The following is a 14,381-nucleotide window of genomic DNA, read 5'->3' on the forward strand; positions in this document are numbered from 1 at the left end:
AAAAAAAAAAAAAAAGAAAGAAAAGAAAGAAAAAGGAAAAGGAAGAAATAAATGCAGACGCCCGCGCCGTCTGGGGCCGGAAGCGTCGTTGTGGCTCTAGGTCCCTGCGGCCTGAACTGTGTGGTGTGAGCGGGAGAGGTGGAGCAGGCCGGCTTCAGCCGCCGCGTTCCCCGCGGGTCTCTCTCGGCAGCCGTTAGTTTGGAACCAGGAAATCTCTTCTCGAGGTAGCTGGCTGCTCTCGACAGTTCACCAAAGGCCATGGCACCCACAGTGGAGCTGAGCTATCAGAGCAGGACAAGGGTGGCACTAGGTTAAAGGTCAAGAGACCAGAGTTCCCGCCCTGGCTCAGCCACGGTCCCATGTGGGGACTTGGGCAAATCTTCAGGCCGCTGGGCCCTCTATGCCACGAGGAGGCTGGGTTGGAGGGCCTGGGAGAGTCTTCCCAGCGTGCAGCTCTACAGATTCATTCTAATAGAGAACCACCTCTGAGAAGATTTTCCCCTCCATGGGAAAAACAAGTCGAGATGAATGCAATTCCCACCAAAGCGCAGATGGGGAGGGGAGGGGAGGGGCCCGGGGGCAGGGTAACGGGGAGGGGCGTGGGGGAGGCTCCTAGTGGTGAAGGTGTTCACAGGAGGGAAGCAGGGTGCAGCAGGGGCCCTGGGAAGGCCTGGAAGCCAGTAAAGACTCCCTGCCCCTGAGTGATCTGCACTTACAGACTCGCAATTTACCAAGGCTCCTAGGTCCCATATTGAAAGATCTTGTTTCATTGTAGGGCCTCACAGCAAGTTCCTTTAATACATATACCGATATATAATTTTATTTCTTTTTTGTTGTTGTTGTTTGTTTTTTGTTGTGTTTGGTTTGTTTCTTTTTGGAGGCAGAGTTTCTACCCCAGGCTGGAGTGCAGTGGCGTGATCTCAGCTCACTGCAACCTCCGTCTCCCGGGTTCAAGCGATTCTCGTGCCTCACCCTCCCCACCTCGGCCTCCCAAAGTGCTGGGATTACAAGCATGAGCCACGCGCCCAGCCTATTACTTTGTTTTGAGACAAGGTCTCACTATATTGCCCAGGCTGGTCTGGAACTCCTGGCCTCAAGTGATTCTCCCATTTCAGCCTCCCAAACTGCTGAGATTACAGATGTGAGCCACTTCGTCCAGTTCATATATATATATATATTTTAGAGATGAGATCTCACTGTGTTGCCCAGGCTGGTCTCAAGCTCCTGGGCTCAACCAATCCTCCCACTTCAGCCTCTCAAGTAGCTGGAACTACAACTGGGTGCACTGCATCTGGCTTCCCTTAATATATTTTAAGTTATTCAACAATCTCATTCCACCCCTACCCCCCCATATCCACTCTGGCTACACTTCCGTTGATATTTTTATATGGGGGTCTCCCTATGTTGCTCAGGCTAGTCTCAAACTCCTGGTCTCAGGTGATCCTCCTGCCTTGGCCTCTCAAAGTGCTGGGATTACAGGTGTGATTCTTTCCCTCCCATGCCCCCTAGACAGTCTCACTCTATCACCCAGGCTGGAGTGCAGTGGCATGATCTTGGCTCACTGCAACCTCCACCTTCCAGGTTCAAGCAATTCTTGTTCCTCAACCTCCTGAGTAGCTGGGATTACAGGCGCCCGCCAACACACCAGCTAATTTTTGTATTTTTAGTAGAGTTGGGGTTTTGCCATGTTGTCCAGGCTGGTCTCGAATTCCCGACCTCAGGTGATCCACCCACCTCAGCCTCCCAAAGTGTTGGGATTACAGGAGTGAGCCACTGCACCTGGACTACAGGCATGATTCTTAAAAGGAGGCTGGCCTGGCCCAAGGTACCCAAATGAAGACTTTGCGGACTGTGGATGGGTAGGTGAGTGGGTAGGGGGTGGGCCAGGGGACCAGGATTTCATCTTTGTTGAACCATGAGGATTCACCTTAGTCTTTTAGGGGCCCTGAACTGACAGGAACTGAAACCCTCTTTAAATAGCATTTGCCACACTTCATCCCATTTCTTATTTACTTTTAGTGTTTTTATAACTTCTCTAGGCAGCCAAGCAGCTTAAGGGATTCTGGTTTGAGATTCTCCTGTGTGTATGGGCTTTGCCTGTTTCCAGGTAGCGCTCGGGCAGAGGCCTAGAGTATCCTTCATTCCATCAAACGTTTGCACATTGACCTGGGCGCTGCTGCTGGAGGTCCCCTCCAGCCGACGGGCACTGAACTTTGCTGCAGAGGAGGCAGCCTGTCTTGGGCTCCCTGAGTACAGGGTGTGTCCAGGCACCCCTGGCTTTCTGTCACTGTTTCTTTGCTTTTTCTTTTTTTACCTTCCAAACTAGTCTTTGGCCCTTCCCTGGGTGGCCTCTGACTGGCGACAAGCCGACCTCTTTCACTCAGTCTCCCTCACCACCAAGACTGGCAGTAGTCTGGGTGGATGGGGCGGTTGGCATCACCTTTGATAGAGGACCCTGAGGCTGAGAGACCTCAGGTGACATGGGAAAAGACATGCCAGGAAGTCAGAGACAGAGCTAAAGCCTCTATCTTTTCCCTTCCAGCATTACCCCTGCAACATCTCATTTCCCCTCTGTTACTTATTAGTAGACATACAATACATGTACATGAGAGTGTCTGCTGGGCCACAGGCTGTGCCACACACAGTGAGGTGTGAAGGAGAAACCTGGCTGTGAGCAGCCTCCATTGGTTGGTGGGCTGGTGGGGGGATGGGGAGGAGCAGGGAGCCATCTTTGGATCTCTGACACTCAGCGATGTCATAGTCATGTTCTCTGAGGTTCTGACAATGACCAGTTGGTAGTTTAGCTTCAGGCCAAGTGCTTCAGCTCCATATAAGAGGTAGCTTTCTTTCTCCATATAAGAGCAGAGGTGGAAAAGTTTCCTGCGCAAAAGATGGAAATACTTCCTGTGCGTAAGCGCCAGCCTTTCATCCTTCGAAGTATGTGGGCAGAAATAGATGGTCAATAAGCAGGGCTGGGGCGGTGGGGCGGGGAAGCATAGGTCTTGGGGGTGGTGTCTGGGTGTCACTTTGGGTTGGAGATGCTCTTATTTCTCTGGTTTGCCCTTGAAGCTGCTCCCTCTGGGACTGTCCTGGGTGTGCCAATGTGGGCAGTTGCTGGGCAGTAGCTGGACCCCGGCTTGAATATCTGGTCTAGAAAGGCCTGGCCACCTTGAGGAGCTAGGGTGCTCTGGCAAAGGGGGTGTATTGGTCAGATTACTTGTGGAAACCCTGCTCCCCTCAGGGCCTTGGGGAGACAAGGGAGGAGGGAGTAGCTTGGGCATGTCAGGCCCTGGGAACCTGGCTGTAGAAGGAGCAGAGAGGGGCTGTCTGTCTGGAGAAAAGGCCTGGCCTGCCTTGAACTCTCTGAAGGGTGAGGGATTACAACATATAGAGATGGTGACCTCAAGGCTCAGAGGCGGCTGAAGATGGAAGGGACTGCCGAGAAGGAAGATGGTAAGCTCCCTATGAGTGGAGGTATGCAAGCGGAAGGCAGGCAACACTCAGCTGGCTCTGACAGGGCAGAGGGATGGATGAGATGGCCTTAAGATCCCTGAACTCCTAAGTCTGTAGTGGGGACCTGGGTTAGTGACTTGATACCTACCAGCTCTTGTTAAAACCAGCACTATCCTTGCCTTGTTTTTTTTTGACAGAGTCTTGCTCTGTCATCCAGGCTGGAGTGCAGTGGTACAATCTCGGCTCACTGTGACCTCTGTGTCCTGGGTTCAAGTGGTTCTCCTGCCTCAGCCTCCAGAGTAGCTGGGATTACAGGCTCGGACCACCACACCTGGCTAATTTTTTGTATTTTTAGTAGATACCGAGTTTTACCATATTGGCCAGGTTGGTCTCAAACTCCAGACGTTGTGATTTGCCCACCTCGACCTCCCAAAGTGCTGGGATTACAGGCGTGAGCCACCACGACTGGCCTCTGTCTTTGTCTTTTGATCTAGATTGGAACCTTGATGATGGGCGCCAACAGTACTGGCTGCAGCGGCTCAGGCTTGGCTGGGAGGCTTAGAGGAGTTGGCAAGAGGTGGGCAGGGGTGAAGGGGCAGGTGGCCTGTCAGGCCAGATCGTTTGCACACCTCAAACTCAGCTATAGTTTCTGGAAGCAGCATTTTGAAAACTCATGTTCTGGTGGGGCTTATTTCTGAATATAGGACTCATAAGTAGCTGGCTCTCTTGGCCTTTCAAAGAAAAAAAAAAAACCAAACTCATGACATCTCTTCCTTTGCATTATTTTCTCCAACTTTCAGTTTTTTTTTTTTTTTTTTTTTTTTTTTTTTTTTTGACGGAGTCTTGTTCTGTCACCCAGACTAGAGTGCAGTGGCGCGATAGATGGATCTCGGGACACTGCAACATCCGCCGCCCGGGTTCAAGCGATTCTCCTGCCTCAGCCTTTCGAGTAGCTGGGACTACAGGCGCGTGCCACCATGCCTGGCTAATTTTTTGTATTTTTAGTAGAGACGGGGTTTCACCGCGTTAGCCAGGATGGTCTCCATATCCTGACCTCGTGATCCACCCGCCTCAGCCTCCCAAAGTGTTGGGATTACAGGTGTGAGCCACCGCGCCCGGCCTCAATCTTTAAACTGCTCTTTTTTTCACCCTTCCATTCTTTCTAGGTAAGGACCGTTAGATAGTTTCTTTCCAAATAGGGCTGATACTCGCATTTGAAGTGGAAATGTTTCTTCCTTGCATGGGGCTGTCTACGCAATGCAGGATATTTAGTATCCCTGGCAATTCCTTCCTGTTACTGAATCCCAGCAACACCTGCCAGTCATCCAGGCACAGTCACTACGAATTTCAGAACATCCCTTACAGAAGTGACACTTTGAAAAACATTGCCTGAATAGAAGTGACTAGATCAAGGACATACCATCTGCCAGTGGCAAAGTGGAGACCAAGTCAAATCCCATTATTTCATTCATTCACTCACTCATTCATTCTCGAAGCTTTAAATCTTCGCTCCAGGGTGTGTCAGAGAGAATAAGAGCCTGAACCGAGGCAGTGAAAAGGGTAAGAAGAAAAGTGTTATTCTTTGTCCACAAAAGTACAATTTCTCACAAATTTTCTGCTCTTGCCAAACTTTGCTTTCCTGTTTAAGTCCGTTGGTTCCGCAATTTCGGGCGCCAATAAAGACTTTCTGGCATTTAGTGGAAAGAGCCTAGTTGAGCAGGATCCGCAGAAGCGGAATCAGGTGCCTTTCGGGTTGGCAGCGAGATCCAAGGGCCCAAATGTCTAGGTCTCGGCAAGGAAGCAGCTGTCCTCCGCCAGGCATGAGGAGCGAGCTGCAACCGCGTTTCTCTCGCGGCGCGGCGGCGGAACCGGGTAGAGGTGGCCTACCATCGGCCCTCCGTGGTGGGCCCAGGGGGTGTTTTCCCGGGCAGGGGATCTGACAGGGGGCCAGGGGCGCCCAGGCCGCGGTGCGGCGAGAGCAGAGGGCAGCGCAGTGGGGCTGGATTTCCGCTTCCCACGCCAGAGGCCGAGGCCTCCAGTTATCGCCGGACCACCTCTTCCAAGCCCTTGGCGATCCCGGCTTAGTTCGGGGAGGGGTCTGGCTGGGTGGGCGGGGCGGGCAGGAGAGACGGTTTCTTTCCCAGTTTATCCTCGGTAGCCAGCGCCAGTCGGTCGTGCTGTTTGAATGAATGATCCCAGCGGCCGCGCCCAATGGGCGTCCGCGCCTGCTTAATATGCATGAGGCCCGCAGCCAATGGCCAGGCGAGGAGGCTGTTTTAAACGGCAGAGCCCGCTGGCCAATCAGGCGGCTCTCGTGGAGGCAGCTAGCGCGAGGCTGGGGAGCGCTGAGCAGCGCGTCGTGCCCTGCGCTGCCCAGACTAGCGAACAATACAGGTACGTCTCGCACAGCCCGCGCCCGCCGCCGCCACCGCCACCGCCACCGCCGCCACCGCCGCCACAGCCGCAGCGCCCGCACAACTTTCCGGCCCGCGCCGCCGCGAGCGCGCCCCGCCGCCACCTCCCCCTACCTCTCTTCCCCTCTTCCCTCCCGCCCCCTCCGCCTTCCCTCCTGCTAGGCGGCCGGGAAGGAAGAAGCTATTCAGGTGTTTCAACTTTTCCAACGCGTTCTTCGAGCTCCCCGCTTTCAGGGGTCGATTCCCTCTGCGGACGCCCGCCCCTGGCGCCCCAGGGGCCGCAGCCGGGAACCCAGGATCCCCGAGGCCAGATGTTCGGGCAGCTGCGGCTCCGGCGGAGGGGCGAGCAGAGGGGCGGCTGCGGGCTGCGGGCTGTGGGCTCTGGGCTCGGGCGGTGCGCGTCTAGGCGCTGGGCGGCGGCAGCGGGAAGGGGTCCGGGAGCTCCCCGGCCCGCGACGGACTCCGTGAGGGGCGGGCGGCCAGTGCCCGCCGGGGGCCGCCGCGCGGGCAAACTTCGCTCCAGGGCTCGGCCCGGCGCCGCGCCGGCCCGCGGGCTGTGCCGCTGGCTCTGCGTTAACATGGCCGTCGCGGAGCGCCCGGCGGCCCGGCGGGGCGCGGGCCGGCCGCCCCCCTCTCGCCTCCCGCCCGCCGCGCGCCGCCGCCGCTGCTAACATGGCTGGCGCGGCAGTGGCCTCCGGCGAAGGCAAGGGAGGCGAGCGGAGTGGGCGGCGGGGCGCCCGGCGGGCTCTGGCCTCGGCTCAGGCGCTCGCGGCCCGGGGCGGGCGGCTTGGAGGGCTGGGGGCGCCGCCGCGGGCCCTGGAGCAGCCGAGCGTCATGGCTGCATGGGCGCCTTTGTTATCCCGAGGAGGGCGCCCCGCGCCGGGGGGCGGGGAGGTCCGGCCCCGGCCCCGGAGACCCGGGCTGCCCGGGCGGGGCGGGGAGGGGTGGGGGCCGGCGGGCGGCTGGCTGCGGCGGCGGCGGCGGCGGCGGAGCCCGGGCCGCTTTGTTCGCTGCTGCTGCCGCCGCCGCCGCCGCCGTCGTCGCCGTCGCCCGCGCCGGCCGCGCGCGGATCAGCCATTTTAGCGAACGGGACCCCTATGCGCGGCGGACGCCGCCACCACTGCCGCCGCTGCCGCCGGCCCGGCAGCACACCCCGCGCGCCGCCACCGCCGCCGCCCCAGGCTCCATGCACCCCCCGGGGATGACAGCGGCGGATTTCAGGGGTACTTTCTTTCATTGGGAGGCTTTTGACAAAATGGAAGGTGAATTACGGGTGTCCGGATGACCCTGCACGGTGGCCGAGGCGTGCTGCCTTCTGCCTGCTGGAACTCCCCCTCGCCCGGTCCCGCCCCGCCCGGGCTGCCGCTGCAGGGCTCTGTTGGGCAGCCTCTCGGGCGGCCGCTGCCAAGGGGAGCGCTTTAATTTTACATGATGACCTTGGGTGTGGGAAAAGGAAAAGATGGCGGGAAGCTGGGGGGTGGGACGGGGACGATGACATGCCGCAGCTGCATTTTTATTTGGAAACTTTGGAGAAAGTATTCCGGGCTACACCTCCGTTCTGGGTTACAGATGAGCACCACTAGCCCTTTCGATACACCCTCCCCCTTTAGATAGTGACGAAGTGATGAATTGAACTAATAGTACGGGGTACCTGCTCACTTTCCAGATCTCCCGTGTTGTAAAGCCATTTTTTTTTAACAAGCCAAAGTGCATCAACAATAGTGACATTTCAGAGGTTCCCTACATGTAGTTCTGCTTTGGTCTTGTGTTCAGCAGTGGTAACCCTTTTTTTTTTTTTTAATTGCATAAGAGTTAGCGGATTACCAGATAGCCTTAAGTCATTGATTTCAAGCTTCTGTCACCCCCACCAAATGTGTCCTCGCTGTGCCCTTCCCACTTTGTGATTATAGTTTTCGAAACGTAGCAGTTCCATAAGGCAGCACTGAGTACCCTACTTGGGTCGGCTCCATTTGGAGAACTTGATCGCTCTTGAGAAGTAACTCGCAAACCAGCGCGCTTCATGCTGGTCAAAAGTTAAATGACAAGCGACAGTGAAACTGATTTCTTTCCCACCCTGCTTTCTGCCACTGGTGTCAGGCATTGGGGGAAGGGGACTTCCTAACAGCAAGTGTAGTTTTAATTTTGCTCTGTCTTTGGTACATCTTATAGTTCTACAATTCCTCCTTGCTTTTCCTCATTGTTTGTTTCTTTCTCTTCCATCACAGTCAGGATGGCTAAAGGTGACCCCAAGAAACCAAAGGGCAAGATGTCTGCTTATGCCTTCTTTGTGCAGACGTGCAGAGAAGAACATAAGAAGAAAAACCCAGAGGTCCCTGTCAATTTTGCAGAATTTTCCAAGAAATGCTCTGAGAGGTGGAAGACAATGTCCGGGAAAGAGAAATCTAAATTTGATGAAATGGCAAAGGCGGATAAAGTGCGCTATGATCGGGAAATGAAGGATTATGGACCAGCTAAGGGAGGCAAGAAGAAGAAGGATCCTAATGCCCCCAAAAGGCCACCGTAAGTGACTATAGGATTCAAGATAACAATTAATACCTTTTCTTCTGCTTGCAAGATTTGGTTTTTTGGTCGTCCTGTATTTCATTTCGAAATGAAATTTTTTTTGTTGTTTTTGAGATGGAGTCTCGCTCTGTTGCCAGGCTTGAGTGCAGTGGCACAATCTTGACTTACTGCAGCCTCCTTTTCCCAGGTTCAAGTGATTCTCCTGCCTCAGCCTCCCTGAGTAGCGGGGACTACAGGCGCGTGCCACCACACCTGGCTAATTTTTGTATTTTTAGTAGAGATGGGGTTTCACCATGTTGACCAGGATAGTCTCAATCTCTTGACCTCGTGATCTGCCTCAGCCTCCCAAAGTGCTGGGATTACAGATGTGAGTTAGCACCCCTGGCCAAAATATTTTTTAAGAGATACTTTACATAAAAGATGGTGACACCTTTGCAAGCCGTTTTGTACTTGGGCTTTGTGCTGCAGTGCCGGTGTTGTCTGTGGTTGAGGCTGAGGTGTTTGTGGGCTGTGGGTACACGTTCACAGTGGTTCGCTGTTGGCCTTTCCATTGTGCTGGAGGCACCCTAGTTTTGGTGTCAGTGTCCTGGGAGTATGTTCTTTATGCCTTTCCCAGTAACTGAAAGACTGAGACAGCAGCATACATTTTAGAAGCTTTACATGTTCTAGAACCTACAACTTTGTAGTATTGTATCAAATCACTTTAGGGAGAAGTCATAGTGGTAGGAGGGAGAGCAACTCAAAATGTTTTGTGGTTTCTCATCTAATTTATGTAATTCTTCCAAGGTCTGGCTTCTTCCTGTTCTGCTCAGAATTCCGCCCCAAGATCAAATCCACAAACCCTGGCATCTCTATTGGAGACGTGGCAAAAAAGCTGGGTGAGATGTGGAATAACCTAAATGACAGCGAAAAGCAGCCTTACATCACTAAGGCGGCAAAGCTGAAGGAGAAGTATGAGAAGGTAAGGCGGGGCTGGTGGCCTGGACTGCTGAACAGGCAGTGGCCGTGCTATCAGTAGGTTGCAGGGCATATGGCAGCTTTGCTGGGCTGAGCACTTAGCATAGCACTCAAGGGCCCATCCCCCTGCAAGGTAGCCATGGGTGCTGGTGTTCATACTTTTTTGACAGGTCTTTGTTTTGGGGACAAATACAGGCTTGAAATGTTTTGCTTACTCTTTAAGAAAAATGATAACAGGATTTGATAGTGCTACTAATATGACTTGAAGGACAGTTGAACACTCATTAACTTTTAAATTCAAATGGCTATAGAACCAAATTCATATATGGAAACATACTTCAAATATATATGATAGCAGCCCTATCTTACTTGATTTCAGTTCCTGTTTTCTTACCTGAGATGACGACTGCATATTGGTGTTAAAACAGCTGCATACTCATTTGAAATATGTCCCTGTTCCTCCAGGATGTTGCTGACTATAAGTCGAAAGGAAAGTTTGATGGTGCAAAGGGTCCCACTAAAGTTGCCCGGAAAAAAGTAGAAGAGGAAGATGAAGAAGACGAGGAGGAAGAGGAGGAGGAGGAGGAGGAGGAGGAGGAGGATGAATAAAAAAAACTGTTTATCTGTCTCTTTGTGAATACTTAGAGTAGGGGAGCGCCGTAATTGACACATCTCTTACTTGAGAAGTGTCTGTTGCCCTCATTAGGTTTAATTACAAAATTTGATCACGATCATATTGTAGTCTCTCAAAGTGCTCTAGAGATTGTCAGTGGTTTACATGAAGTGGCCATGGGTGTCTGGAGCACCCTGAAACTGTATCAAAGTTGTACATATTTCCAAACATTTTTAAAATGAAAAGGCACTCTCGTGTTCTCCTCACTCTGTGCACTTTGCTGTTGGTGTGACAAGACATTTAAAGATGTTTCTGGCATTTTTTTTTATTTGTAAGGTGGTGTTAACTATATGGTTATTGGCTAGAAATCCTGAGTTATCAACTGTATATATCTATAGTTTGTAAAATAACAAAACAACCAAGACAAACTCTTGATGCTCCTTGCCTGGCGTTGAGGCTGCGGGAAAGATGCCTTTTGGAGGGGCTGTAGCTCAGGGCGTGCACTGTGAGGCTGGACCTGTTGACTCTGCAGTGGGCATCCATTTAGCTTCAGGTTGTCTTGTTTCTGTATATAGTGACATAGCATTCTGCTACCATCTTAGCTGTGGACAAAGGGGGTCAGCTGGCATGAGATATTTTTGTTTTTTGTTTAAGTGCGGTAGTTTTTAAACTGTTTTTAAACAAACTGTAGAACTCTTCATTGTCAGCAAAGTGAAGAGCCACTGCATCAATGAAAGTTCAAGAACCTTCTGTACTTAAACACGATTTGCAACGTTCTGTTATTTTTTTTGTATGTTTAGAATGCTGAAATGTTTTTGAAGTTAAATAAACAGTATTACATTTTTAAAACTGTTCTCAATTATAACAGTCAATTTCTGACTCACAGCAGTGAACAAACCCCCACTCCGTTGTATTTGGAGACTGGCCTCCCTGTGAATGTGGTAGCTTCCTTTATTACTCAGTGGCCAGCTCACTTAGGGCTGAGATGAAGGAGAGGGCTACTTGAAGCTACTGTGTGCTTTTGTTTTTGTCTGAGTGGCATTAAGATGAAGTCTGGAGGAGCTAAGAGAAGGGCATAGGTGAGGTTCAACAGCCTTCCAAGGTACAGGAAGGTGGATGATGAGGACTAAGGCTGACTGACTAGGTTTAACTTTTTTTGTTCCACTTCCACCCCCTATTTTGTGTGCCAAATGTATTGCTAAATAGCAATTTCAGACCGTCTGGCCTTTCAAAAATTCAGGCCTTTGTTTTCCTCTTTCACACCTACCCCTGTGCTCCTGGCACATGTTATTTGTGGTGCTCAACATTTGGGGTCTTGAGCCTGCTGCTTGTCTCCTGGACACCAGTGAGTGAGGTGAGGGTATGTGGGATGGGGTGGGTGGGGTAGGAGACAGTATCCATGTTGCTCCTACTTTTTCAAAACTCCAAACCCCCAAGGAAGATTGTAGGCTCCATCTTGGGCCACCTGAGCTATAGGGCAGGCTAATAGAATCAACCATTTCTAAGCACTAAATGTGTCATGAAAAGTTGAATGGCCTACTCACAAGATTAGCTCATTCACTGGAAATGTAGATTGATGTTCAATGTTTTTAAACTGGAAGAAGATTGGTTTGTGTGTCAGTGGTTGTATTAGTGGGTAGTGTAACATTTTCTCCAGGTTGGAGTGAGGGGAGATGGCCACAATGGCAAGTGGTGACACTAAATGCCATTTTGAAGGCTGATGTGTACATACATCATTACTGTCTGTAGCAATGAAGGATACGGTACTGTGTTGTCGCTGAGTGTCGCTATTGCCCAGCATTAATATTTGGGTGTGGATGTTTGAGGCTATGAGACATGCAGGAGTGTTTTTGTGGTATTTTAAGAGAAAGCTTTTTCTTAAAATTCATTGTTCAGAAACTTGCATTTCTGGAGGTGGTGTCCTCTCCATCCTGTCGGGTCCTGGATGAGTACAAGTTATGGTCATGGTCACAGCCTGATCTCTATGTATTCATAGCCATTCCATCTCCCATCAGAACTGTTTGTCCTGAATGTGTTCTCTAGTTCTAGAAAATGACCACTAATTTAAAAAAACTTGGTTGTGAGGTTTGCCCAGAGGCACTTGTTCTGGAATTGCCCCTCCTGCTTAAGCCATGTCCTTGTCACTTGGCATTGTAAGCTAAAGCTTCTGCTTCCCAAACCATGATGTGCTAGGCCAAGATCTGGGAGCTGTGGCCAGCCTTGTCAAATGTGGAAGAGAAACAACCTGTAGTAAAAAAGGGATTTGTTAAGTGGTGCCTGTCTACTTTGTAACTAGACATACCAACCAGGGAAGGGCAAAGGATGGAAAAGTGTAACTTGTGCTTCCAAAGTAGCTAAGCAGAAATAGGGAAGCAGTTTAGCCAAATGATTTTTGATTAGGCAAACACTGAGTTTTAAAGAGACTGTCAAGTTGAGGCCACTTGGTCCATTAGCTGGTGCAGCCAAGACCACTACCCAGCATTTTCATACTGTCACAAAATTGCTCCTCTAATGGAATAATGCCCTAGTTTCTCTTGAGATGCTGTAAGTGGCATGTTACCTAAGGCATAGGCTTAGCTTGATTGCTGGGCTCACTGTGTTCTTAAGATGCCAACCTGTTGCTTTCCCCCCCCCCCCATTTAAGAAGATAGTACCTGTTCCCTCTAACCACCTCACCCCATTCTTGAATGACATTTTTTCCTTTGGAAAGAACAAGGCTGTGATGAAGTGACTATTGTCCGTGTCTCCTGTGTGTGTCTGTTTTGTCACAAATGTATTTGGGGACGTTGGATGCATTCATTTTTCTGTAATAAAGTTTCTTAATCACTCTTCCCAAAAAGTAATCACTGGACTGTCTGCAATCTGTTTGAGATACTGAATCTCTGTACTTTTGGTTGATTATAATCAAGGTTTTAAAAGTACAAACTTTGTGTTAACCATAGATCTGAACTAACATTTACTGGAATGATACTATCAAAATGTTGCAAGTGTTAAGGACTCCAAAGCCTCAAGTTCAACCTCTTGGCCAGAGGCATAAGAGGGGGAGTTGGTTCTGAAGCCCTGGACTGGGGATAAATGGGCAATTTGCAGGATGCTAGTAAGCTACTGTTTGATAAAGTGGTTAATAACTTGTAATCAGCCAGCCCTGCCCACCAGGGCTCCTCGAGGCCAAGGGTCTGGGCTTAGTTGGCTGACTTAGCCATGTTCAACAAGGAGTTCTGGATGAGAGCCATGGGGGCCACTTGCTGTTCTTGGCTCCCAGCTCAGTTTTCTGTGGAGCCCAGGCCTTTCTGCGAGAGAAAGGCCATTGAGCCAGATTGGCAGCCCCAAGCTTCCCTTACTGCTTCAACCAGAGCAGTCGTCCACCTTGTTTTATATGTTGGGCATCCTACGATTTCAGCTTTCAAAAGAAGCTGGGACACCATATCAATAAAAAGAGACACACATGACTATCTCAATAGACACAAAAACCTTGAAGAATGAAAAACTTTTTTTGTCATGAAAAAACTTTTTCATGACAAAAACGAGTAGAAGGGAACTTCCTGAACCCGATATAGGAGGTTTAGGAAAACCCATGTTATTCATCATCATACTAAAAGTTCTAGCCAGGGCAATTAGGCAAGAGCAAACATCCAGACTGAAATTGAGAAGACAAACCTATGTCTATTTGTAGATGATATAATCTTGTATACAGATAATTGTAATGAGTTTCCAAATAAAACTAAAAGAAATAAATGAATTCAGTTGCAGTAAACAAGATTAACATACAAAAACTAGTATTTCTATACACCAGCTATGAACAATCTGAAACTAAGAAAACAATTCTATTAAATTTCTACAACATCAAAAAGAATAAAATATTTAGGAATGAACAATATAAGTACAAAACTTATATGGGGAGAAGTACAAAACATTAAAAACCTAAGGAAATAAATATTCAACATTCATGAATTGAAAGGTTTAATATTGTTAAGATTGCAATACTCCTGAAATTGATCTAGAATGCAATCCCTATCAGGATCCCAGCTGGCTTCCTCTAGTAGAAATCAGGCTGATTCTAAATTTCATATAGAAAATCAAGAGATGCAGGATGCTCAGATCAATCTTGAAAACAGTTGGAGGATTCACATTTCTTGATTTCCAAACTATTTTATTAAAACCTTTTTTTTTGAGACAGCGTCTTACTCTGTCGCCCAGGCTATTGTGCAGTGGCACGATCACAGCTCATTGCAGCGTCAACCTCCCAGGCTCAACTGATCCTTCCACCTCAGCTTCCAGGTAACTGGGACTACAAGTGTTCACCACTGCACCTGGCTTATTTATTTATCCTTAAATGTGCTTTTCATTATTCTAGATTAAGTGGATACAAGTGCAGATTTCTTACATGCATATATCATGTAGCGGTGAAGCGTGAGCTTTCA

At 50.0% G+C, this 14,381-nt stretch overlaps 1 protein-coding gene across 2 annotated transcripts; it reads left to right on the forward strand.

Annotated features, from left to right (window-relative positions):
* The first annotated feature begins 5,739 nt into the window (after positions 1–5,739).
* Positions 5,740–12,799, forward strand: HMGB3 (high mobility group box 3). Of its 2 annotated transcripts, none has more exons than XM_017500881.2 (4): positions 5,740–5,847; positions 8,093–8,387; positions 9,177–9,351; positions 9,813–12,799. In XM_017500881.2, the coding sequence occupies exons 2-4, from the start codon at positions 8,098–8,100 to the stop codon at positions 9,954–9,956; spliced, it is 609 nt and encodes a 202-aa protein (XP_017356370.1). In that variant the 5' UTR covers positions 5,740–5,847; positions 8,093–8,097; the 3' UTR covers positions 9,957–12,799. The 2 variants fall into 2 exon arrangements, with proteins under 2 accessions (XP_017356370.1, XP_037584549.1); XM_037728621.1 differs by lacking the exon at positions 5,740–5,847 and adding an exon at positions 5,992–6,056.
* The last annotated feature ends 1,582 nt before the right edge of the window (positions 12,800–14,381 follow it).

The sequence above is a fragment of the Cebus imitator genome, unplaced genomic scaffold (genome assembly GCF_001604975.1).
Source record: "Cebus imitator isolate Cc_AM_T3 unplaced genomic scaffold, Cebus_imitator-1.0 Scaffold273, whole genome shotgun sequence".
In the NCBI taxonomy this organism is placed as follows: Eukaryota; Metazoa; Chordata; class Mammalia; order Primates; family Cebidae; genus Cebus; species Cebus imitator.

What these genes read in the sequence shown, in the direction of transcription:
- HMGB3 (XM_017500881.2), top strand. Translation starts at nt 8,098, where the DNA reads ATGGCTAAAGGTGACCCCAAGAAACCAAAGGGCAAGATGTCTGCTTAT. An exon ending in AATGCCCCCAAAAGGCCACC is followed by an intron (nt 8,388 to 9,176) that starts GTAAGTGACTAT and finishes AATTCTTCCAAG; the next exon opens with GTCTGGCTTCTTCCTGTTCT. An exon ending in TGAAGGAGAAGTATGAGAAG is followed by an intron (nt 9,352 to 9,812) that starts GTAAGGCGGGGC and finishes CTGTTCCTCCAG; the next exon opens with GATGTTGCTGACTATAAGTC.